This window comes from Dromaius novaehollandiae, chromosome 8 (assembly GCF_036370855.1).
Source record: "Dromaius novaehollandiae isolate bDroNov1 chromosome 8, bDroNov1.hap1, whole genome shotgun sequence".
Classification (NCBI taxonomy): Eukaryota; Metazoa; Chordata; class Aves; order Casuariiformes; family Dromaiidae; genus Dromaius; species Dromaius novaehollandiae.
Genome location: NC_088105.1, coordinates 12,699,504 through 12,726,747, shown reverse-complemented (window position 1 = coordinate 12,726,747; position 27,244 = coordinate 12,699,504). Strand labels below are relative to the sequence as shown.

The 27,244-nt window shown below is 40.7% G+C and overlaps 1 protein-coding gene across 15 annotated transcripts in view; it reads right to left on the bottom strand.

Moving 5' to 3' along the window:
- Positions 1–261: 261 nt before the first annotated feature.
- PRRC2C (proline rich coiled-coil 2C) overlaps positions 262–27,244 on the bottom strand; it is a 78,410-nt gene continuing 51,427 nt past the window's right edge. For 5 of the 15 annotated variants that reach the window (XM_064515677.1, XM_064515688.1, XM_064515678.1 and 2 more), the window contains 12 exons: positions 24,165–24,254; positions 22,338–22,439; positions 17,918–18,131; positions 16,762–16,965; positions 15,943–16,064; positions 15,204–15,340; positions 12,621–12,855; positions 12,032–12,154; positions 10,390–10,608; positions 8,513–8,616; positions 5,621–5,747; positions 262–2,152 (listed from right to left, as the gene is read on the bottom strand). In XM_064515677.1, coding sequence (XP_064371747.1) covers positions 1,892–2,152; positions 5,621–5,747; positions 8,513–8,616; positions 10,390–10,608; positions 12,032–12,154; positions 12,621–12,855; positions 15,204–15,340; positions 15,943–16,064; positions 16,762–16,965; positions 17,918–18,131; positions 22,338–22,439; positions 24,165–24,254 — 1,938 coding nt within the window. In that variant the 3' untranslated portion in view covers positions 262–1,891. The remainder of the gene's footprint in view (positions 2,153–5,620; positions 5,748–8,512; positions 8,617–10,389; positions 10,609–12,031; positions 12,155–12,620; positions 12,856–15,203; positions 15,341–15,942; positions 16,065–16,761; positions 16,966–17,917; positions 18,132–22,337; positions 22,440–24,164; positions 24,255–27,244) is intronic. The other 10 variants (XM_064515683.1, XM_064515692.1, XM_064515691.1 and 7 more) reach the window with 6 other exon arrangements.

The window sequence follows — 27,244 nt, the reverse complement described above, 5'->3', positions numbered from 1 at the left end:
ACGACACTGTCTTGCAATGCAACTGGCCGGCTCCTTCCAGAGCTAGATGCAAGCCATGTCCCATGGGACCTTCACTGGAGAATGAGATCAAGAGCAGTAAGTGCAAGGAAAAACAAATAAAAATAAGCTGCTTCACAAACTGTTTTTCTTTACAAGTTTGTTTTCTCAAGTTGTAATACACACTTTTCACTTGGCACATGATATTTGGGTGATCTGCTTGCATCCTGTAGCATTTAGCTAATCATGAGATTACCAGGATACTTTATTTAGAGAATACTTTATTAGTTTCTGTAATCAAACCCATGTAAATAAGACCTTACATATTTAATACAGTGCGTTACCCCTGTACAAATGGAAAAAAATTAAGTTTAACATTTCTAGACCAATATGGCTGTTAATTTCTGTACAATGCCAACTCACACTACAAGTGGGATACTTTTTTCCAAAGTTGACATCACAGCTAAAGTTTCCAAAAATTCAAATTATATATATATTTATATAAAAAGATAACCAATAGCAATTCACTAGGCATCAATAGCAGCAACAGCCTTTCCAGCTTCTGCAGTCATTTGAACAAAATTATACACATTAGACTTTCAACTCACTCTTCCTTCCAAAAATGTAAAAAAAAAAAAAAAAAAGAAAAAAAAAAGAAAAAAAGAAAAAAAAGAAAAAATCCCAGAAAAAACAGCAAATTCTGCTACTGATGTGGTACCTGGTGCTTTTTATTAGCTTTTCAATCATTGTCTGGAAAAAACCCTCTAGAATAACATTATTAAAAACAGCTCCAGTATAGCACAGTCACTACTACATATCATAAGCAGGTACAGGATATCTTACATTCACAGAAGTATCATACAGTACTGTCCTACAGCTATAATACTAGAGGATACAATTAAAAAGGCATTATTTGACTTGATTCTACTTTCCAGCACACTGTGGGCCAGGAGGTGGTGCGACGCAGCTCTGATATAAAGAATGCACCTTTTAGATAAAATTCTCTTTAATCTGATAAGGTTTCTTTTATTCTAGTGGCACAGTTCTAAGTGCTCATTGCTCTATACAGGCATAAGCTGGAAACCGTTTAAAGATCACTCGCTTCATATAAAGATAGCTGGACAGAGGTGAACAGAACAAATTTGACTATTGATGCGTTTAACCTTTCAACTCCAGAGGTGAAAAACTGAGGGGGGAGTGGATGTAAAAAACACAGGTGGCCAAATAGCATTTTCATATTGTGATCTAAGTACAGTATATTATCATCCAAGAAGCAGCAGCCACAAGCACTGCCTTCAGAGGGAAATTCAACAACATCAAGGTTACTCTGTGTTATATAAGGTTAGATGTCATGTGGTAGAGGCAATTTTGCCAACTATATGAATTCCCCTGTTTATTACAAGACAGCAGCTTCTTAAGTCACTAAAAACTTAACACACATCACCTGGCCCAGCACTGTCTTCAGATCTACATATTCTCATACACATGGGTTTATAAAAAGATAAATAGCAGCTGAAGAACAGAGCCTGAATAAAGAGAATTCATCTTGTCAGCCAGGAACATGCCTCCCCACCCACCACCTTCCCCACTGTGCTATTTCTCAATTTTCAATTTGGGTAGCGTACAGGTGTGTAAGCCAATACGTGCACACATGTGCACACACACTACCAAAAGCAGCTCCCATGCTGTTAGAAACAAGCCCAAAGAGCCTAGAAGCTCAGCTGGATATGCAACAGTTTACATCCATAACTGCCGACAGCTTCTACGCCCCTGCACGCTGTTCAGAGCCCTGCAGGGAGAGAAGACTCTTGTCTTGTCCTTTGGGCTACAGGTTCACACTGCTGTCATCTCACCCGCCCTCCCCTCTTCCCCCACCTCCAAAGAAACACCGCCTCTAAGATTTTGTTTCTTCTGTTTTGATTGCCTGAGGTTTGATTGGTCCAGTTCTAACAGGTTTTGTTGCTGCAGCAGGTGCAGGGGCAGGTTTTTCCTCTGTTTTGTCCTGGCAGACTCCCGAGGAGTCAGCAATTGCCTCCGAGGGTTTGCTCCCGTTCTCATCCACTTTTTGCGCTTTGCCTCCTATCGGTTTGCTCTGCTGCTGCTGCTCAGAAAAGAATCTCTGGGTGGACTGAAGTACCTCTGCTCTCTGCTTTGCCTTGAGAAAGGGAGAAAATATATTTACTGAAGAGAGGGTACAGGAATAAAAGTGACTTCACAAGAGTAATTCCTAAATGAAAGGGAAAGGGCTGACCGCAGTGACCAGACTTCCCTAGAAAAGCAGCGTGTTTCCAGTCGCTTCCCAGATGTCACCGCATCCGGGCACTCGGCTCAAAAGTAGTAGTTTAACATCATGCCTAGGCTTCCCTCGCTCTTTATAATCTTTGCTTCAGAAGAGGATCACGGATAGTTTCAAGCTGTATATAACATCTTTTTATGTAGCCTACATCCGCAAACTATTATTTGGGGGTTTAAAAATATGAACCCTGCCCCCAATAGGTTCAAACCGAGTCCACAGTAAGGGTGAGATGCGAGCAGGCTGCGCACCCCCGAGCACTGAGCCCTGACACCACCCCAGCTGCGTGAGGGCCGTGCTACAGCATGGCGGTCGTCAGCATTTCTGCTGCCACATGTTCTGGACTTCTTGAGCACAGGGGGCTGTATGAGAACAGCAAAACCTAGTCTAAGCACTCAAGCTGCTCCCTGTTGCTCTGGACACAGGTTTCAGTCTGCAATGCCAATGCAGCTGAATCTGATTCAAGGTTGTGCTACACAGCTGAAGCCTTATCTGCTCTCCATCCACAGCAGACACTATTCCAGGAAGCACAAACTACTGCCTGGCTTGCTTCAAAGCCCTCTCCTGCATCCCGTTAGTAACCTTGACTTGCGCCTGTGAAATTCAGCCCTTGCGGTAACATGTTTATATTATTATTTTCCTGGACCTTTCCTTTGTCAGCAAAGCACTGTGCAGAGCAGGCACTCCAGACCAAGCACCTGGCTTTCCTGCCCAGATTCAGCCAAAACAGTAAGAGTTGCTTTAAGAGTCCAATCTCCTGCAATCAGCACTCTCAGGCCCAGTGCTGGCAAATGCCTTTTTTAAATTAAAAAGGATGTTATGCGTACAAACTAAGCCTCCATGTACCTCTCCGTAAATATTTTATCCATTTTTACAAAAATGAGAAAAAACAGCAGAAGTTTGGCACAAAAGCTCTTGGCTTCACCACTGTGTAGTAGCTCCAAGTAATTCAACCAGCAACAGTAAAAAACCCACCCCCTCCCCATGAAATCTGATGTGCAGGACTGCAAAAACAGTCCGAATTTACTGTAGTCACATGGACACCTGAAATCCTTTGTGTGGATTTCAGTCAATCCCTGAGGTTAAGGCTAACAAGCTGGATGATTTGATTACAAGTAACAAGGATGACAGAGTAACTTACATTCTTCTGAACAACATTTGCAGGGAGATTCAGAAAACCAGGACTGCATGTTTTTATTTACTATGCCTGGCTAGGTTCAACTGATAATACAGACTCAAGTTGACACTATGCACCACCTGTTAGGGGCTACAGCTAGCATAAATGGACCACTTATCTAGAATTTAAGGGGGTAACCAATTCTGCTGTAACCATTCATGTTTATCACCATGAAAAACATACTCTTACATCACAACACATGCTTTATGGAAGAAGACAGTAGATGAAGGAGCTCCTTAGTACAATCTCATTCATACAAGCAGCTTATTCTGCAGAAAACAGGCAGATGAGCTGTGCAATGTGTCCCCACACAGACGCCCCATATTGCAGCCGCTGCCTTGGTAAGAAGAACTTGCCTCATCCTGAAGGGTCCCAAAGTGCTTTAACGAGTTACATGACTGACATCAACTACCGAAACGCAGCCACCTCTTCTGTGGATTATAGCATGTTACAGCAATCTAACAGAGGAGTACCACAGGCATTTCAAACTACTGCGAAGTGAACGGTCAGAGTAACAGAGGAGGGAGGCTGGCTCGAACATGTGCGTTTGTACTGCTGCTCAGAGTTGGGGGAAGGAGGTGTGAAATGACAGCTAACACTCAGGTTCATATGCTCCATCTCTCATCAAAGATTCAGGCTCTTGAAACCTAGTTGTCAAGACCGCCTTCAACAGCAGTGACTGCTTCACAACCATTGACCATAAGATCACTTAAAGGAGGCTCCCTACCAATTCTTTAGTCCCAAGTTCTTATTAAGAAATAGGGCTTAGAGGAGATCCGTGTTCAGCTGTTAAAGGCCCAGCTACAGGTTTTGGGTGCAGAGGCATTTTAAGACATGATTCGTAGACACATTCTTGCCCTACAAGCTGTTGAGACTGAACTGGTGTTAACAGCACAGCTGTTCAAATACTAACCTTCATGCCTTGTTCAGCCTTCATCGCAGCCTGGGCCTGATTGCCTCTGACTCCAGATACTGATCCACAAGGACCCCTGGCCACATGCAGTAAACGGGGGTGGCTCATAAGGCCTGTGGTCATCTGAGGCGGCATCTGACTATGCAGTACTATTGGCAGCCTCTGAACAGGCGCTGGGAAGGTGTTAGTATATGGGGCTCTTACCAATGAAGGGATCAGGTTAGGCTGAGAGAGGATCTGAGTGGGGGAAAAACAACAAAAAGAGACATTTAGCAATAAGAAAACTGCCAACTTGATTGCATGTTGGCATTATCTTAAAGTGGGGAAAAATGGCCTGCTCTGCTATCAAACTGATGTCAAGAAAATAGTCTTTTATGTTTTGGGAGAGGCCATGCTTGAACTCCAGGAAAAAAAAAACAAAAAACAAAAAACAAAAAACAGCCCTATAGTGCTGCTGTGCCTAAAAGTAGTACTGAAAACTTCAAAGCAACTAGTAAGGGAAGAGACCCATGCAATGTAGTGGAGGAGTCACCAGTGTTAGGTAGGTTAGATTAGGTAGCTTTGGCTAGCTGCAATCCAAAAAAACCCACCTCGTAGTCCTGCAGTCACTCTAAATCTTAAATCCCACATTTTTATATAGAGGCTACATTTCCCTAACAGCCTGACTACAGTCACCCTGGAATGCTAGAAGCAGTCAAATCCTTTGCAGTCAGCCCTGGAGCAGCAGGCTGGGCTGTACAACCTTGAGAGATCCCTTCCAAGCTAAACTACTCCATGAAGACTTAGAGCTGCATCTCAGGCAAACAACTACAAATCTGCTTCATGTCTAAACATTTAAAAAATGCACTGGGACCCTTCTGAGATACTAAACTTCTCCCCCTCCCCAACCAAATGACTTATTTATGCAGGAATGAGGTGTGTTACAGCTGTGTGGGGAAACCAGCAGAACTGTCTGTTCTACATCATTCATAACTAGTGTTAAATTACTCTTTCTGGGGCACAGAACTGTCAAAATTAAACACCACAAAATATGTGCTACTAGTTAGCTGGATAAGAGCTCTTTTTCTTTTCTTTTCTTTTTTTTTCCTTATTCTTGATGTCAGTAGTCTCACACATCATTTTCTTCAAGGACTGCATTTTTTATCTCCCCATAATCAAATGATCAGAACCACAGATAAGTTGCAAAATCACCAGGTTATAAAGGAAAAGATTTGTTTGTAGGAAGCCACCAGTTGCCTACCTGGGGTGCAAACTGGGCAGGAAACGGTTGTGTCATTCTCACTGCAGCAGCTGCTGACTGAAACTGCTTCTGGTAGACAATGCTGTTCATTTTATTGGACTGATTGTTAGGACTTGTAGAACTGGCCCTAAAGAAGAAAACCCATCAGTTAGAATCAACACACTGCTCTCATTTGAAGGATGTTTCTGCCTTTAGCTACAACTTAACTAGAAATTCAACACTGAGCTAAAAATCCTGTTTAGAGAGGAACCAACATCAGAGATTCTTCTGGATCTATTGTTGGCATCAAAGGCAAACAAACCCAGGACTTGGTAATACAAAGAGAAAAAATATCAGAAATATTTATGATATGGAAAGATTAGAGGGTAAAGTCTGCACAGAAAAGATGTTTCTGAAAAGCATTCATAACACGAACACTGATCTTAAGTGTGTTCCCCCTCCCATCCCTGGCATTTGCTGTTAGGTCCTGCTCCTTTACATGGTTTGAAGCATCGTGTCAAGCTCTGAGCTTGTCACAACAGGCGCATGCAGCAGAAGCTGCAATGTGCAGCTTCTTCCACGTACCTGTTCTCTAGTGTTCCAAAATACATTTGAGCAGCTTTCCAGCATCCACAGAAAACTCCCCCCTCCCCATTTTATTTAGCTAAGAATACGTCCCTCCATTATAAGTTTTGAGATGTGTTGAATCATTATGAAATAAACGAAGTCTGAAAGATGATTTGTGGGGAGGGCACGAAACAGCCCTCACAGAAAAAGGAAACTAAACAGTTTTCTCCTTTGAGAAATGGAGTTTGATTTGCCTTAGTTCTTATGCAGTAAGCGCGCGATACACTTACTTAGCATAAAACTACCGAAGTGGCAAGCAACCGAACGAAACTCAGTTTGTTTATGCAAGCTACTACTATTTTAATACACATCCCTAGAAAGCTCAGCAAAGCTGGAGATGCACACACTTTCCTTTCCTTTCCCTCTGGAAGTTTTGCCTGCATCAAGACTTCCAAAGGCTTGCCCTGCCTGTTTCAGACCTGCAGAATGTACCATAGGAAACCAGGCAATTTTACAAAGATACAGGCCATAAATGTATGCTATAAGCAGCTTATTTAATGTAAAGCAATTTCTTACAGAAAAAAACACCAAAAGCCGCAGTTGGCACTTGTAACTCTGCCTCCCTGTCCAAGGCCAGAAAAGCAAATTTTACAAAAAAGCAATGTAACAGATATCCTAATTTAAGATGTAGTGAAATTAAGTAATATAAGCTGCAATATTAAGTTGCAAGGACAGAGGCCATGCAAGGATTCAAGCAGGCAAGGATTCAGGTAATAAAAGACAGCAGCTCCTTTCCACTTGCTAAACTTAAGCTATTAAAGGTATGTAATTTATGCAAGTTTTGGCTCAACATCTCTACAAACCATTGCATGCAAAGTATTCTGGGATGTCCAAGAAAGGTGTTGTGTTTTTTTTGTTTTTTAACTCCAAATAATTTAATATTAAAAACACAGTAGGACTAGCTAGCCCTCTATCAGAGCTAGACCAAATGTTTCAGCCTTAAATATATTCGCTGACCTAGGCTCCAGGACTAGTGGCATTAGGCAACAAAAAGAAAATGCCAGGAACCAAAATAAATGGATTTCCAATACACAAACCATATCCATACGAAGATGTAAACCAGTTCATAAAGGAGACCAAAGTTGCCCCCACCAGTGCGCTGAGGTTAACGACAGCAAAGCAAAACAATGCATGCAGAAAAAGTCTCTATTATAATAAAGTTCTAGAAAATGCATAGCATAGATGCAGGTAGGCCCACCCTGACCGAAAATGGGTCTCAGCTCTAACTGCAACTTTTAGAGGCAGTGAAAACTGCAGAGCTTTCTAGGTCTACTTCCACATTTGCCACTTTAAGGTCTTCAAAGGTTGATGCCTCTGTTTCTGAGAACACTTGCTTCTTCTTTCAGGTGCACTCTGACTAAATTAGGAGGACATTTAGAAAAGCTCCATTATCTCAAAGGCCCCCAAGATTTACAAGAGCCATCGTCCTCCTCAGCAGTAATGGCAGAGCAAAGCCAATCACTGTCATCTTCACCTCCTGGATGCCAAAAGAACCCAAAATCTTAAAGTCTGCTTTTTCATGTAAGTTTTGTATAACATACAGCAAGTCCTTTCCTCTTGCTACTGTTTAAGTCTGTTTTGATGAATCCTCGTTAGTTTAACATTTCTTCCATGGAAGTATTCAATCAGCCAGCAACAAAATCTCAGCGAATCCTTTAACTTTTCAGGCTCTTCTAATACGCACTGACAGTTAGTAACTCCCAGTTTTTATTTCCTTCAGCCCACTATTTGACCCACAAGCACCCCAGTGGGCACATCATGAAACATATTGTGCTTAACAGCAAAATTGTCTTACTGATTAACCAAGTAAACCTGCAAACAGCTTACTCATTTCACTTTTCAGAAGCTTGTAGATCATGCACTGAATATTAGTTCTCCAGAGTTGTTGCCACAACTACTGCGCTCTGATGTGTAAAGCTTTGAGTGCTTTTAGTTTGAGTACTGACAGTTAAGATTACCTCCATGGAAAACAGTCTACAGTTTCACCTCTAAACATGTATTTCCTGCCACTTTTTGTTTTCCTCGTACAATCCCAGGTCATTTTTAGGAGAACTTTCAATTCCATTTAATTCCAAGATCACCATTTTATTTCAGAGCTATAAGCTTTTGGCCAAGTGTAGCAGAACCGATGACCTACTGGAACACTGCTTTTGAGCTAAGCTTAAGGTATTTACATTAGCTGCCCCTCACCTCATACCTTTCAGAATAATTGGCTGATCGTGCCTGATCAGTTACAACATTTTCAAGATCTGATTTCAAGGAATTTTGAGCTTAAAAGACTCTTACCGGAAGGGACTGGAAGTTGGAGTAGTACTTCTACCAGTAACTGGTGGTGTTCCAGGTTTAACATCAATGCCACTTCCAAAGGCCTTCAGGTCCATTTCTGATATCTGAAAAACACAGCAATTGACATGTTATTTCTATTAGAATGAAGAAAAGTTACATTTACTAGGTAACCTGTACTGTTAGCTTACCTCAGATTTTTCTCAAGGAATAAAGGTCACTTAAAGCAAGTGGAGGTGAAAGTTAGATTGCAAAACAGCTGCTTATAATTAGGACAATGCAGCAGCATGCACACCTGCATACAATTTTCCTGTACTCTGGCACTTGCTTCCAGTTATAGTACTGGATTTCTAACTTGAATCCCCTTTTATTATTCAGGAGGATCATGACTCATTCCAAGTTTTTGGCCCTAAACAAAGTGTCTTAGGGTAACATTTCCAATTAGACAGTTCTAATTAAACAAAAGCGCATAGCAAAAATGGAGCTTTCACTCAATCTCCAGGCTCTAAACGGAGCAATGAATCTTTCATGTTCTCTTTCAGGTACAGTCAACAGAGTTGAGTTATAGAGTTGACAAAAAACACATGGAACAGCATAAATTAGGTCACCGGGACAATATCTTTCTATACACAGCCATGAAGAAAAAGAGCAACAATAGATCAGTTAAAAGTGAGTTGCTGTTTTAAATTGACCATCCTTAGCAAAAACATGATAGAATCCTTAAACACAGGGAAGCAAAACCACCCTCAAGGGAAAAAACCCACCATCAGGACTCATCTTCCTCATTTCTTTTTGAGGTGACTGATCAAAAAGGCCATTTGCCAATGACAACGGCAGCAAGAAACACACTGCTGACTGGAAGATGGGCTCATAAAAGTTGTAAGGGTGAAAACCCTTTAGCCAGATCTTTCTAAACTAGCAGACTACACCAGGCAAAAATCACTGTATACTTTGTTTGGCAGGTGACAGGATGAAATTGTTGCTAAGTCTGTCTCCACTAAGCTTACCAATAAGCTTCAATCTAGATTTCTGGCTGCCATTACTGTCCAAGACATCAAATTAGCTCTCTAGAGATTTTTCATCATACCTGTAAGCCGTTGGGAGAGTAGGGTCATATTATGCTCAAGAGCCTCCTAAAATTTTGGCCACAAGCTGTAAGGACTTCAGGTGCAGCTCCAGAGCTAACTACTTCCTGCTCCAGGGAAAGACCTTGCCATGCTTGATAGAAAGCGTAACTGTGCTCATGACCAGTATTACTGGCACTGCTTTTCTGAAGGTATGCCGCAAGTATGCCATACCGAATGCTATCCTAAAACACCAAGTTCCCGTAAATCTGTGATTCCATTTAAGATGAGAGATCTTGCAATTGGAAGCCAGCTTCACACATCCCCTCACTAGCAATTACCACAGCAGCTCTGGATAGTAAAGGAGAGGATTCCTTCACAGCTACTCTGACATAAGACCAGAAACAGTGACAAACATGTACACAACCAGAATCAGAAATCCGCCCTGACAGTCTAATGCTGTTTGTCTGCTGCTCTACCAATGGCTCCTGTACTATTTTCTGCATGGCTTCCTATGTGAAATACCCTACTAATTCTGGTCTACCAAGTCATTATCAAACTAAACATGCCCTACAGTGCAAAGGGACTAGTAGCAAGTTATCCATAAACTAAACTCAGCTAAACCTTCACAAAGTGTACAAACCTAATTACTGAGGGACTAATCTTCACTGGCTCTTCTACCTTCCCCTCCCTTTAAGGTCAAGGCAGGTTTTTAGATGCAGGAGTCAGCATGGCTTGCTGTACTGCCACTATAAAACAACATAGAGCCAATGCTTCACATGAACTTTTGTGCTATAGATTTATGCATATTGTTACCTTCCCAGTTGCTGCAATCATGCTGTGTTGAGTTCCTGCTGGGATTAATCCTCTAAAAGGCTGGGTTACTTGTGCAGGTCTACTTAGATTTTGAGCCTGCGCTTGTGGTGGTGTGTGCTGTAGTGGTGGTTGTAAAGACTGGGGTAGGGCAATAAGTGGCTGGGCTGTAGATCCAAAGTTGGGCAAAGACAGTTGTGATCCTGGTAAAGGTACAGTCACCTGAAAAAAAAAAAAAGTACAGAATCACCAGCAACATATAGACAAGGGTGATTATTTAACTGTCTCTACTAGCTCTATGATAACAGCTATATTTAGGGTAAATGGCTGAATGACTTCATACATTTGCCCACAGAGATGCAAGCAAATGATAACTGAACTCACTGTTCAGTAAGTCTTTATAATCAGTTCTAATAGTATTTGGTCTTTGCTTTTCAGAAAAAAAATTATATACTAGCTAACCACAACATCATCCAACATGACTTCAAGTTGGAAGAAGTAAATTTAATTCAATTCAGGAAATAAAAAGAAAGTAAGGTAGCCTTTTAAAAAGAAAAACTTCAAATAATTGCGGTCATCATAACAGCACTGCTTGGGATGAAAATTAGGTTTTACTTTTCAGGAGTGCCAACAGCCAGCAATTCTAGACTTAAACAGAACTGGTGGGCTCTCCCTCGTTTGCATTAACAGGCAATGCTGTGGGCTGAAAACACCGCAGAATGTCAGTGATAAAGATGTGAAAATACCATAGCAGTGACCTGATCTGCACGAGTTCTTGCATTTCCTAGTCTGACCATCAATCCAAAACCTTCAAAATTATATTCTGAGGGTGACTAGATGATGTGATATTCTCCAGATACGAAAGACTAAACTAAGGCTCTGCTCTTAATCATAAAGGTATAGTGACAGCCAAACTTCAACACATTAAACTAGCCCTTCTACAGGGCCTGAAAACTTTTACGCTCAATTTTCAACATGAAACTCAGTTTTTAGACTCCCTTTCAGATTTGTCTTGACCACTTTTCATGTCTATGAAGTAGTCTATTACAATAAAATAGCCCATTTCAAACATTTAACAAGCTACTTAAACAAAAAAACCCCAAACCAACCAACCAAAAAACCCCATGAAATGTGAACCAGAAGATGGAAGCCACTACAAAGCATGCTGCAACTATGCCAGAATGCTTGCACGTAGCAAACTGGGTTCTTTTTGATCTCACAGACACATTTGGCAGCTCTGAGGTTCCATCTCAACAGGACTTGGTGTTTACAACTAGACTGCATTAAGCATCTGGAGTTTGCCTGGCTCCCTCCCCACTATCACTAACTGATACCTGCTCCCATAAAGGCAGTGTATTGCCTGATCCAATCAGCAACATTACCATGTCAACTAAATCTTCACCTATCACTAGAAAGTGAATTATTTAAGAAAAATTTGCCAGACAGCAATTGGCATGAACTTGTAGACCATTCAATTTTTCAGTAACTCAGTTTTTCAGTGCTGCCGCAGTAGCCTTCTTTGCAATCAATTTTCGATTCTTGCATTTTAAAGAATTCAAGATCGTCTCAACTCCCTAAACCAAACTATAAAAAACATCAACAACAATAACATGCTTTTAAGAAGAATACAATTTAGGAAATTTACCATGCCATAGTTTACCTGCTGGAGAGCACTGGGAGACTGTGCAGTGTTGTAGAAATTGCTCTGGCCAGGCTGTTGAACTTGCCCAGAATATAGATTTGAAGCCTGGGTAAGTGTAGCTCTGGCCTAGGAAGTGAGAAAGACACCATTACATTAGGAATAAGAACAGTTCTGAGACAGCATGGCACACTACTCTGTATTTCAATCAGTACAGTAAAAAAAAAAAAAAAAAAAAAAAAAAAAAAAAAAAAAAGTAGCACAGAAATCTGAACACCTGAAGATTTCAGCTCTTATTTGCAAGTGGTAGAACATTCCTTTATTACCTAAGGTAAGAGAAATCAAACTAGCAATAAATGCACAAGGATTCCTCTAAAATAGATGGGAGAACAATCTTCAATCCAGAGATTATTCCTATGCATCTGTATGCAATTAAAAGAACATTCTGTCTGAAGTATCTTAAGTTCCCTGCCACCTTGACTATCATGTAATATTACAGAGGTGGACTTATCTTAAGCTAAACAATACTTGATTAATTATTGCATTATCTGTATAAAACCATTGCAGAAGTTTTGTATTTCAGAATATCTCCTACCTGGAGAATGTGTGTATCGATAAGCTGAGAGCCTCCCAGTCCTGAAGCCTGACTAAGTTGATGTTCATATAAGATAGGAATAGGTTGCGTATTAGAAGTCTGTTGAAACGCTAGGCTTGACTGTGCCTTAGCCAGCTCCTGGTGTTGCACAGCTGGGAAGTTGTGTAAGGCCGTACCAGACAGAACTACTGGCGATGGCTGAGACAAACCACTTTGCATAAAAGCTTGCTGGGATCTGCAAGAGATTAATGCATATGTATAAAAGTGCACACAGAGTCCAACAACGAGCCACCAAAAATCATGAATGCAGTTATGTTCTTTAAACAGAACAAGAACTCTTGCCTCTATTGGCCAGATTTTCATGTGAAAAGGCTGGATTTTTCCATTTACTCTGCATGCAGCAAAATAACAGGTGCTACTAAAGCCTATGAGAATAATGACTAAGCTTTTTATTTAAATAATAAAGTACACAAAGCTATTTAGATGTGCTTGTTAAGTAATTTTCACACAGCTCTAACTGAATTATAACATATGGAGGCTTCCAGTTAGTTTTTACGCTACAAGGTAAGGTAGTGTGGAAGTTTCGCATGTGTAGTCCCACTTAATCATGGAGTAAACTGCTTTGTTCTCTTAACTTCAAAGATTCCCATATTCTGAATCGTAATACTTGCAGGTTAAATTACCGGATGCTAAAATTTGTAGTTTTAGAATTAACGTCTTGGCTTCAAAATCAGATCACTAATAGACACCAAAGCCTCCGGTTTTAACTAGATATTCAACTGCCATATCAGCAGCATGGGGAAGTTACAGTTTGTTTAAAGAATAAACATCAAAACCAGTACAGCAAAGTACTTGAAAGGAGGTTGTTTTAGTCCACCAGGAAATATTTATCCAAACATTTGCATTAAGAGTCAGTTGAATGGCCACCTTCTGATTGGAGAATCAAAGCAGAGTTTTAAAATATCTGAGCTGAAAAGCTTTGAGAGGGCAAAGCAGAGCATTTCTGATGTAAACACATTTTTTCCTCAAATACTTGGCTGACACGTACAAGTGTAACTCTGGCTCTGTTAATCTGCTCTGCACAGAGGCCACGTGTTCGTCTGAAGGAACACTTCGCCTAACTCCATTCTGTACCTTCTTAAATTACCTTTCTAAAGGTACAGTTTTGTACTTTCTTTAATTAAATTCTTAAAAGTTAAACTGTAATGTAACTTTTCCAGAATGTATGCAGAGGGCTGTCTTTAATGTAGAAAATGAACTCATAAGTAATGTTTTCACGTTTTTTTTTTTTTTTTAATTTAATTTAAACCAGTAACCTCTACATCTCAAAGCTTATCCTCCTCTGCATCTTTTAAAATGCAGGAAAGGTATTCATACTCTTAAAGAGCACAAGCACAACCCAAATAATACTGGGTTTGCTCATTATCAGATCAGCCAGAAGCATTTATTTAATCTGGACCACATGCCTGTGATTATATACCTGTAACTAGCCAACTGTTTGCAACAGAATTTGCCAGCTATGGTATAAGGGGCAACGTATGCTCCAGTATAAAGTCAGCCAAGCACAAAGTTAACCCAAACATATCTAAACGTCAGTCAATCAGCCAAATATTACTGTAGCACCAGACAGAAAACATTATGGCTACATAATGCGCACGGATTGGATGAACTGTAAAGCTGGATATGCAGAACACTCCACTTCATCTGGAGAAGCTTATTCATCCAAGAGGCACTCAGCAGAGCACTCAGGACAGAGGAGAACTGACTTATGGGTTAAGGGATTCAGGGAACTCATACGGCCAATTAAACCTTCGCTGCTAAGGCCACCTTGTGTGGCTTCAGCCTTCTACATTGCAACAGCAAGTTTTCCTACAGCACACACAAGAGCCTGTAATTACATTTGCAAAGAAACTTTCACAGCTCAGTGAAGCAAACAACTGTTTCTCAGCATTGGTACCATTGTGAATGAATTTTGATAGGAACTGTAAGGAAATACTGGAAAAAACTTACAATGGAAACCTCTCTGGCCATCAGTGGAATTTGAGAGAGAATGCTCTTGCTGTTATCTTTTCTAACAAACAAAAAGCATTTATTTAAAATGTGCCACGCTATCCCCTATTCATCTGAAACAGAGTTTTCTCCACATCTTACCTATGCAGTTCAAGCTAAGATTTTAAAATGTTAGGAGACTCCACTGCTGGTTTGAATAGAAAATAATGAACATAAAATACTAAATTATGGGAGACAGACGGCTCCTCCCATTTTCTTAGTATAGTAGATTGATGTTATTTTCAGCTTTTAAAGGCCAGTTTCTTAAAGGTATAAATACTGCATTCACCTACCCTCAATAACTTTTCGGGCTGTAATTTTACAACTACAACTGTGTATACAGACTAGCCAGACAATCAGCATACAGAGAGATCTCAGCCAGCTCCTTTCTAAACACACAAATAGATGAGAGAAACATCTCAGGAAAGACAGGAAGATGAGGTTGCTATTGGATACAGAACACAAGCTGGTAGGGAAGCAGGTTCTGTAAATTCTGCCACTTAAAAAGCAAACAAATCCACATATGTTACTTACCTATATGGTTGTAAGGAGGAGCTGAACAACTCTTGGGCTTGTGAAACAGCTGGTGCTGCTCCTAAACTCAGCTGAGCCTGATGCTGTCCTTGCAGAGGTGCATAAATGGGGATGGGTATCTGCTGAACTGAAGCAGGCTGTATAAAAAAGAAAACATTAATTATCCAAGGACTTAGAACAAAAGCCATAACTATTCAAATTTATTAAAGAAAAAGTTATATGCACCAAATGTGCGCCAGGTTTTGTTGTACATGTAACAAAAACCACAAACAAGGTCAAATCCCAAGGCTACACGGACAGCTGATACTGCTCCTGTTCAGAAAGTTACTTACTAGTTGTGTATTTTTACACTTCCTCTGCAATTAAACAGCAGAAACTAGATTAACCATTTAGATTTGTGTACAAAACAACTGCACAAGATTGCATACAACTTCACGTATTTGTACTACAAAAATTGAATAAGCCTTCAGCAACATGGCCATATATATACACCTTACGTGAATATGTCCTTCCACACAAAGTGTATTTGTGAGGGAAAGCTCTTTCTCTTAACTTTATGACATGCTTTTGTTCACAGGAACAGCAGACAAACACTGCCCAGGTGTATCAATGAAATAGCAAGGATGGGCACAACTTCATTTTTGCAGTCCTTAGCCCCACCCTCCCCTGACCCCATCAGCTCATCAGTAGAGCTTTAAAGACAATATGGTAGAAGGGGAAAAAAGAAATCTCTAAATACCTGAGAAAGCCCTGGTTGAAAGCCTTGCTGTTGTGCCAAAGAAGGTGGTGCCAAGCGTGCATGCTGGGTGTTGAACAGATGACTTGTATCCATATAAAATGCTGGAATTTGAGCTGCAGTACCTCAGAAAGAGCAATTCAGTTAGTACCTGACATCACCCTGCTAGACAGGTTTTCATCAAGAGTTAGAGATAAAGCCACTGCTGGTACTTCTCAGTGTGACTGCTACCAGGTAGACCAGGAAATGAAACCAAGAACTGAAGAGCAAGGTGCCTAAGCAGCCTTGGTGTCTTTTCCAATTCATTTCCAGAATCCCTTAATCTTGCATACCATTTTCAGTCTCATTCAGTTCTTAGATGTTTGAGGGGATGAAGCAACAGATTCATGCCAAAACAGGGGTTTAGGTGAAGGAAAGGGAAGAACATGCTATATCATCGTGTAATTTAAACAAATTTATGGAGGGCTTTCTTTAAATAAAAATGCCATGATTATAAACTATTGCAGCTCTTTGAGAAATAAGCCAAGACAAAAGTCATTCTTTGTCTTAAGTAGGAATTTAAAGTTCCGTATCCAAAAGATAGTATAGCAAGAAAAACTTATTTTGTTTCAATAAACAGCTGACAGTATAGCACTATCTTCACACTTACTGACAGAACCTCACATATGTAGAGTAAGACCCAACTAGTGAATATCTGTCTACAAAACGCTCTCCAATACTCTGCCTTTGCTGCAGATAAAACCAGAACAGAATTCAGTTTTCCAACTTCAGAACTCCAAGGAAAGTACAGAGACATGGCTTCTCAGCCACAAATACTATTACCTGCTGCAGACTGAGATACATAGACCTGGGGACTTTGCTGTTGCTGGGCAATGAGGGATGGCATGCAGCTCAGCTGGGAAAAGTGACCAGCAGAAGCAAGGCTGCTCGTCTGCAACTGCTGTGGTTTCACTTTACATATATTGGGTGGGTCTGAGGTGCTTGTAGTCTTAGTACTCAGTGAAGAGGTTGTGTACGTTCCAGCTCCTAAAAGGAAAACAGCAAGCCATATATCATAATGCAGCTGAAGATACTCTAAAGCTTGATCTTCTGGCGGCCAAAGTTTTGAGACAGCTATGCAAGCACATTCATCGCTGGCAAAGGATACTGAATCCTATTGCAGCTGTTCCCATTACTGTAAGATGGACAGGGAGGAGAACTCTGTTAAGTTCAGTACAGCAAGTGCTGCAACTCTAACATTTCTGAAGTACAGGAGTATAAAAAAATACAGAGTTAGACACTTTGGTTAGTTATCCAACAAATCACCACACTGCATGGTGGTTGTGCCTCTCATGGGTCAACCTGGCCATACCAAAGAAAGGCCTTTGTCAAGCACTTCAGCTGGGATTTGGTCACACATTCTAACACTCCAAGGCGTGAAGAGGTAATGAGATGTAACATCTTTTGTTTGCTGCAAAGAACCATGGTGGAAACCAGCACTGCTTGTGAGGAGCACCTGGACATTTGCTCTGCACGGTATCAGCTGTTGAAGTTCTGACTCCCAAAGCTAGAGTGCAAATGAAAATAAGACCACAGCTAACTGGATGAAGTAACAGAAATTTGAAGCCATATGCTGGAAGTGAGTAGCTGTCAGAGCTACCAGCTTCTCCAAAGGTTACTTGCCTTCAATCAGCCAAATGAGGTGAAACCAATGAGGCAGGCAACAGGAGAAAGCTACCTCCTCTTTCAAGTCTGCACAAGTAGCATAGGCAGAAAGATGTCTTCTCACTATCCCTTTCAGCTGACTGTCAAATAAACAGGGGAAGTATCTCCTTGCTAAGTAAGAGGATTTGGGAAGCCATTGTTCCGATCTGACATTTTACACTTGCACAAAATGTGTGTTAGCTTTGAATTAAACATACTTCCAAAAGGCATCTGACCTCATGAAAAACTTAACCAAGGAACAATAGGAAACTAAGACAATCTTGACATCCAGTACCTGATAGTGAAGTTGTTGGTGTAACTGAGGCCACAGGAATAGGAGGCATTGACGCACTAGAGAAAGAGCTGTAAGTACCACTGCTTGGCCCAGTGCCGCTGCTGCTACTGCTGCTGCTGTTGCCACTAGCAATGGGAGAGGCTGCTGAGGTCACTGGTGAACTCTTCTCCCCCATGTTTGGGGAATTCTCCCACGCTTTGCGGGCAGACTCCATCTATTCAAAAGAAAACACATTTCCTTATCTATTAGGAAGTTTCAACTAGTCAAACAGTCTTCCTATTTTAACAATTCTTTTTAGTTGAAAAGGCAATTCAGGCTTCATGCGAGCCTCTTTAGTCACCAAAATCGTGCAACTCTTCATGCAAAAAAGCATACAGCCTGATGTTGGAGCTTCTTATCTATTCCAACTGCACACGTGCATCGTTCATCATCTTAACATTCAATACTCAAAAGAGAATTTGCTCACACTAACTTGGCTGAGTTTTGTTTTGACATGGAGAGCAAAAGGCATGGGGCAAAAGAAAGGTAAAAAACCCTCTAAATATTTCCATGAAGTCCTTTACTGCAAAGTCATTAAGCCATTTAAATGAAGTAACACCTTACTTTCTTGGTAAATCATTGTTTTTGAGTGACCAGAGAAAGTATCTAAAGCACACTTCAGTAAGCACCAGAGAAGGTCAAGTTCAATTTCCAAAGCAATTGCCATTCAAGAAGCGATCATGAGCTGACATGGCTTGTGCATACTGCTTTATATTAATGCTAAAGACACTCCATGCTCCTCTAGCTCTATAACGAGTTTAAATCTTGCACAGCAAGAAAAACTTCAATCAAAAGATTTTTATATACAGTTCTCTGTTCCACCAACAGAGGGAAAAATTACTGTTTTACTGCAGCCAGTATCAATCTGATTACTGCTATAATAGACTTGTAATGCCAGACCTTTGAATTGAGACACTGTCGAGGGGCTACTGAAAAGGAAATACTAATTTTCAAACTACACTCTTCAATTTAAGTGCTCAAACACAGTATGTGGACTTCCCTACAATCCTCAGCGATCCCCGTTTCCAATGGAAGTATTTTGCTAGTGGAGTTGGATGCTGTAAGGTGAAATCTTTCCTCTGGCAGATGTAAACTTCTCAAGGCCAGGCACTACCTTTAACAGTATTTGCAGATAGGCAAGTACATTTTCACTTACAAATTTGAGCTAGTTGCCAGGATGAAGACTGCCCTAACTGGGACTTGTAGTCTCTGTAAGGCACACTTTAAAACACTGTTTTATGCAAGTTGAGCACAGTCTGGACAGACCAAAGCAGGTTATTTGTTCTTGATGCTTCAGAATTGAAAAAAAGCAAAGCATATACAAAAAAGGGGGCAACAGACAAATCAATAAATGTTTCTGCTTCAGTGGAGAGTAGCTAAAGCTCTGTACTCCTCAAGAGAATAAAGGGGAAGGGGAAAGGTGTAACTTAGTTACAGATTTAATCAGTTTGAGATAAAACATTGAGCTATTTCCCTTTTCGAGACCACCCTTCCTAGCAATCATACACTCACGCTCAGTTTCCCCTCCACAACATTTTGCTCTGAATTGGTTCTAATTCTTGTAGATAGGGCAAACTTCAAGATTTATTATCAATCTGCTGGAAAGGAATGTGCTTAAGGTGGACTACAGCTAAGACCACAAGCTCCTTTCTGAACACCACGGGCTTCTGATGAGACATGTAACAATTTTGCACTGCTCTGGGTTTAAAAGAAAGTGAAGTACCTGTGAATGTTTGAATGGAGACGGTACAGAAGCTGCTAACATATTCACCGGGTTTCGTGATGTCCTGGAGAAGCTAGAGTCTACATACTGAATTTTGTCTTTCAAACCTAAATACTACCAAGATTCTAGGTCATCCCATATCTGTACAATTTGCTATGAAAGGCATGTAACAGAGTCCTGAGCTTTCTAATAGCTTTGCTTTTAGAGAGCTCCTTAAACATCTCTGATTTCTTAAACCTGAAAAAAGGATACAGGAGACTGCTAATCTAGGAGCATCCATGCAGCACCTCCTACATGCCAGAGAACTTGAGAACTTCTTACTCCTTGCTAAGTAAAGCTAGGGAAGATGGTGTGATTTTGCTGCTCTTCTAGTTATGGGAAGAGAAGAGCATAGGCTGGAGATTCTTCAAGGCTTCTCTTCACTGCTGACCCACTGGGGCCTTCAGGCTGCATTAATGGTCCAGTTCTTATTATGCAAAAGTTAACTGGAGACCAATACCCATGTCAGCATCCTCAAGCAAGCCAAAGTTTAATCAAGTGATCAGAAAAAAAGTCAGAAGGTGTCAGAATCCTTTCCAAATTATTCAGGTGTCTACACAGGAATTTTAGATTGAACTTTGGAACACAGAAATGGGCCAGGCAGGTCAGTTTAAGACTGATTTTGACTTCGTTGCCCAACTCCTTAGCTAGCAATAGCCTAGCCAGCTAAGTCCTTAGAGGACATCAGCCTTAGTAAAGGGCTCTTTAGAGAAGTCACTGCACGGAAAACATATGTCTCAACAAGCCTTCCAAGCTGACCACCTTACACACTGGCAAAATGATGATGAGTAGTGAAAGCAGTTGTAGCCTATAACTTGGCTGATAATCCTTCTGAGTCTTTTCACAGACAGCTTTCTGTGACAGGGGATGGAGAGAAGGAAATGGGAGGGTTATTCCCTTCTGGAGGCACAGCCTGGAAATTTTATTCTAAGAGAGGGAAAGTAATGCTTTGCTTGTTGCTGCTCCAGAAGTACCTTTTAAAAGCAAGGATTATATTGAGCAGGATGAGAGAAAGAGCAGCTCTCCTCTGTTTGGGCCAGAAGGCCTGTTGTGATAGCCTCAGTGTGCGCTTCAAAACAAGCACGCTGCCTTATATTTGCCAAAAGGAGGCAGAGTTCCAATGGCTGGAGTAGAGAACACGATCGAGATAAAGCTGTTTCCAAACACCCTTCTCTTCAGATTGTGATCAGAATACTTCGAGGTAGCCTCAAAACATGGATCTTTGACATACTTTGTTAGCACATATCCAAGATCTATCATCCGCTGAGAAACTAATCAAATCTCTGACACCAAAACCGCAGAACAAGAAACTGCAGGATGAAATACACAAACGAACACCGCAGTCTGCTCTGTAACTCAGCAGTGTCACATTCTTTGGAGTATCATGCTGTAGTAATATTCCTACCTGTATTATGTGTTAATCGGATATCCAGCTATTAAACAAAGACTGCTATTTCAGAAAAATGCTTTCAGACGCCAGAAAGTCAGACTATGGATAAACATGTTACACAAGAAGGCAACAGAGAACCAGTTATTTTGTTAAATTACTTGTCCCTCTCCAGCCCTCTCCCCATTCTGCTGGCCCAAACGTCTACTGTTTTAGAGTGGTGTTACATTCTTTCAGGGGAAAAAAAGTGTTAACAAAAGAAAAGCAAAGGTTCAACAAGAGATCATTAATAACTACAGTCCACAGAGAACACGAGCAAGCAACTGTCAAACTGTGCCAGTGAGACAAAAGTCTCACTGGGATTGACAAGTAAGTTTCTCCAAAGTCTGTTAGTTGTGCATTCAAACCCTGATTTCAACCCCCCACCACCCTGCCCCTTTAGTGAAACCGAGTTCAAACATCATTCCTCCCTAAAACTAGAAGCAGCAGCAATGTTTCTACTAATTCAGTCACCTACAGTCACAATCACAAAGCAGATCTAGGACACTGAAATAGACCAAAACCTTCTAAAGATACAGTAGCCAAGAGACCAACTCCGTGTTAGTGAGTTATACAACGCACACAATCCAAACACCCATCAACCTGGGTAAATGCCATTCAAAATAGTCTATGCGCTTGCTCTACGCTGAAGACCAGGAAACAGAACACTTACAACGCAAAGCCCAAAGCCAATAAAACTACCCCTCAAACACCAACACACCACCTATCCTTCACTGTCTAAAACTTTAGCCATCCAACTAAAAATCACATATCACTGCATCAAAACCACACAGCTAAGAAATTCAAGCCTGGTTTACTAAGCAGATCTTACAGCCTTTAATATCAAAATAAGCAACTTTATGCCACACACTCGGAAACAAACAAAAAACCAGTCAAACTCTGATGGTTTGTCATGAACACTATGGTATGATGTTACAATGCTAGGATTCTTTTTCAGGGTAGTGGGAGCCAAGATCGGTTGATGCCAAGTGTTAATGCAAAATGGGGTTAGAGATTTATAATTTAAATGCATCCTCTGATACAATCTTTTATTTCAGCCATCCGTTTATATGCAAAAGCAGTTCAGCAGAGGAAACCAAGGAAGGCTCTAAAAAAGGTTTCACCAGCAAGTTCTCCATTAACTTTTTCCCCTGCATGCAAGAAAACGACCCTTAGAGGGATGTGGTACATACCTTGAGGGTGAGGTCGACGGTAGCGGGAGAAACTGGAGTTAGGCTGGAGCTCTGTTGTAGAGTCTCCCTCCTAGGGAGGGGAAGGGTGTGGGGCAGGGGCACCTGAAAGGCAGGCAACACACATCACATTCTAACTATGTCTACTACAAAAGCCCCAGAAAAGCAAAGCTCAAGCGGTATTAAATGAGCTACAGTTTCTTCAAGGCTTGAGCATTTGGCAGGGAGATTTTGATAAAATAAGATGAAAATTTGGTAGATGGGGAAAGGCCATTCAGCAGCTGCTGAGATGCTTCTAAATCCTCTTTAAAAGAGGGTGAAGACTAATGTTCCAATGTCTTCTGTACAAGCAAATACCATTTTCTACTTTGGGATTTACTTTAAAATACCATTTTAGCTTATTGATGTATAAAAATTCTTCTCAAGCCAAGTTTGGTCCCTTTCGTACCAATACAGTACATGGGGTTTGGTGACTTCTCGAGCTCCGAGATGCAGTTTCTGAAAAGAGGAAGCCATAATCCTTCAAAGTCACAGGACCATGAAACCAAAATGAATTTGCCAACTGACAACTGAAGTAAGTGATTTTCTCCTTCAGTTAAGATGAAAAATGCCAAACTTAGGAGAACAAACTTGACAAAATGCTACGGCTATCTTTGCCCAAGAAAACCCTAGTGATGGATCTCCTGGAAATTCTAGTGAAACGTACCAGAGGACCCTGCAGCGGCCAGCCTGCTACTTCTGACCATTTCTTTCTCCCTTCAAGTGCAAAGTTAATGGAGTTCCACAGGATGAGATAAAGCTAATCCAAAAGATACAGATACCAAAGCCTCGAAGCAGGTGACAGCACAGATCCTTTGTAGTTAGGAGCCCCTATCCTGTGCTTCAAATCCAACTCCAGCATGCCACAAGGGAGCATACGTTAAGATCATTAACACCAAGGAATTCAGTCTTCCAGACTTAACCACAACAGCACAAAACACAACCCCATCAGAAAATCCAGCTGAACAATAGGGTCCACCAACATTGCTCCAAAACTGCATTGAAGAATGCTACAATAAGCTGAAATGTATTTCTTACATTGAATTCACAAGACTTTTATAAAAGTTTGAGACCCTACTGTATGATTCTTTTCTCCCCTGCCAACAAGCCACTGAGCTTTGAAAGCTAATTATATTAGCTCTCACTACTCGAGCAACAAAAATCACAAGATCCAAGTTCCCAACCTGATATCCCAGCAAGCTCAATACAGACTTGCCTCTGCTACCAGTCGCAACCCAGCTGGTCCTCTCAGTCACAACACACACACGCACACAGAGCCAGGATCATTCTCTGTGGGGCCTGCAAACATCCAGTCTTGAACACAGCTGAACTGACATCTTGCTGTCTGCTTTCAAAAAACACTGAGCTGCTCCCTTTACATGCAATTGCTGATTTCAGGGTACAGTTCAGAACTGCTTTCTTTTTAAAAGCCTTTCTTCAAACTCACTTACAGACCTTTGCCATTGGTACCACGTTCAAATCCCAATTGCTGCTGAGACCACATTCTCTTACTCTATTTTTGCTCTACCAGTGCCCCTAGAAACATTTTTTCCACCACTTCTGCTCCTTAGCTCATCATGGCTTTTTAAAGACAAAATATCTGAAGAGTTCAGGAACAAACACTAACTGAACCAACTGTCCTTCAGAGCAAGATTACTGGATAATGCACAGCTAATTAACATAAAGGAAACCCTACTGACTTGTTTGCTGAAGGCAGTATTTTGTGGTCTAAAGAAGCGTGAAAATATTTTCTTGTCTTCAAAGTCAAGATGATCACTGCAATAGACTTACGTTCGTCACCAAAGTCTCCTCCATTTTTGTACTGCTAGTAGCCACTGTGTTAGGATGAGAAGAAGGTGTAGTGTAGTCTGTTACAGACTCCTGTGAAGAAAAATAATTCCATTAAAATATCTCCCTTATCTAAATTAGATTTCAGATGTCTTGGGTGGAAGTCAGCCTTTTTACAGGAGTTCACCAAGCAACAGAAGGTCAGAATTTCATTCCAAAGCTTTTTTCCTCAGAGGCCATGTCCAGCAATCCTTGCTGCTGAATAGCTACTGAGACGAGAAGACCTTGATACTAGTTTGCTTCACGGCTTCACGACATACACCTGGAAGGTGTTTTATTTAAAATACATTATATTCAAAATACAGTCTTTAAAGCAAGAACACAGAGTGATGTAATGCCTGGGCACTAGACACTGAATTGTGGTGGCGTAAGCAATTACCATTTGTCACCCAAGATGCTCTAGCCACCTGTAGGCAGTTTTAGCCTACTTTGTTTAAAAAGCAAAACACATTAGCTGAAAGCTTTTTATAGTTTCAAATAAACTCAGAAATTTCTTGGGTAAGCCTCTGACAAGTAAGGCCTTTCAGATTAAAAAAAGAACAGAGAGATGGAAACCATCTGACCAAATGATTTTCTTTTGTTTATCCTCCTCCTCTGAAAGTCACAAGACTCTTTCTCTGGATGGTAGAGTCGGCCTCCAGATTTCTGCACTGGGCAGTGATTTCACAGAAGGAAAAGGATGAAATTTCCAGTCTGCTCAGAGGCTTTCCTTGAAGCTTATTTCTGTCACAGTTAAGTGGACCTTAATGTTTTCAATGAACAAGGTCTAGTTTCATTGACTTAGCTGTAGCCAGTGAAAACTGCACCTGTAGGTATAAACTGTGTGAAGAAAGTTCACCTAACTGATGGCACTGTCAGCTCTCTGGGGAATGACCTACAACAAACAGAAAAAAAAAGGCACTGGTACTGCTCTGAAGCTGTTCTGCTCTTTTCAAGTTCTTGTCACTGGATTCATACTTCTGAGCATACTCCAGAGGTGTAGTTAGGCATTATCGGAACCTGACAAAACCTGTTAGATAAATGGTGCGACTCCAAGGTGCATTCATTAGCATGCACTGCATAAGTTTTACATGTTTTAAGTTCTTTGAAGCATGAAACAGGGCCAAACACCAAGAAGGAACTGAAGGATAAGCCTAGTAGCAGAACTGTTGATAAGTGCCTGTATTTGACAACACACAACCTGCTTTGTGCCTTCAGAAGCATTCTGTTATGCTTGGTTAGCTGCAGCTAACCAATATGATAAGCTATGGAAAAGTACACTCAACTTATTCCTCAAGCCTATGATGTCTCCTAAAACAGTAATTAAAACCTCAAGATACTAACTGGCACATAAAGAACATTTCTAAAAGGATGACCTTATGTTGGTAAAAGACCAGAATAATGAACTGAACTATAATGAGGGGAAAGCAGCAGTGGGTAGGGAAGGACACCATGCATACTGATTTTTATATCCATGAGGGAAATGGTGGAAAAATTGTTTCTCCAATTAGTCTTTTCCTTCCCTCCTTGTTAAACCAGTGAGATAAGAGATAAACGTCTCCCACCATCCAAACTACCAAACTGCAAGTTGCACATTTGTATTTGAATAGTTAAGTTTGATTTGGGCAGAACCAGGCAAGCACACAAGGTTGCTCTAATCATAGGGTCCTTCTAATGAGGTAATTAACTGGCTTCTTGGTTTTCTAAGAAGCCCAACTACATAAAACAGAGGAAACTTTTAATATAACATTATCAAAACCCCTTCAAGGTTTGGATTCAAGTCTTACGAGGTCTCAGCGCTGAAGCTCCTTACAAAAATTACATTAAGACTATGGATATTTTCATTGCTTTCTACATGTCCCTACGTTTCCATCTTCCTCACTTTGGAAACAGCACAAAACTGCTTCTTTTGCAAGAGAATGAAAAAACAACCACATGAATTCTGGTGCCCTTAGAAGTACCTGCAATGCTGAACAGCTTTACAAGGAAGACTTACGTTCTGAACATGCTGATAGGATAGTCCTTTCACCATAGGAACACGCCATAAACTGTAGGTTGCTTAACCATCACCCTTCAATTACTGATACATAAAGTCTAGAATTCTCCTTTAGATAGAGCTTATTGTCATAAGCTTTCATAGTTCAATTAAAATGTTTCTCCGGTAAAACTATTTTACTGAAGAAACCAACTAAGGCCTTTATTATGAACTAGTAACAATAACAACAGCAAGAGAAAAAGTTGTGCATGCTTTTCCAAAGTTGTTTGAAAGTGATTTATACTTGCAGAAAAAAATAGGCAAACTTCTCACAGCTACCTAATTTGCCCAGAAAGAAGAGATAGCATAACGTGAAGCAACTTTACGAACAAAAGGATAAGGCAGACCTTACAGGTGACACTGCTATAAGGGAACAGGGGACTATAAATGATTCTTTCAATGAATGCTTGATTTGTTCCTGGTTTACAAAAACCATCCAAACCAGAGAGCTTGTCAGATGCTGAACCATCTCAGAAAATCAATTCTCAGTTACAACTTGTGTTCTCTGGGACAGCGTCTCTGAAAGACGCAGCTTCTATCAACTACATACGCATATATTTCATTGCAACGTCCACTGCCAGGTATTGATCATACCTGTGATTTGCAAGCTTCAAGATTTTATTTGGAAATGGTGAGGTAGGTTGAATAAAAAGGCTAAAAAAAAAGAATCTTACCTGATTCAGAGACTTGCACAACAAATTGCTTCTACTCCAAAAATACCACAAAACCTAAGAGAAATAACTGCAACTGCTTCAGAGGACCCTCTTTATATTCATGATTTAAACAACCCATCAGTATAAAGTCATTTTAGTTAATACAGTTTAAGGTAAAACTGTCTTGCATAATTAAATGCATGTGCTCTTATTAAAGGGGTTTTGTTTTGGGATGGATGGGGGACTCTTACACAGCTTCTGAAGGATGCCAGTAGGCTTAGCTGTTAAAAACGTTTAAGTCACCAAATATACTAAATCATGACGACTCCAAAATTTTTATTCAGAAGTAGGAAGAG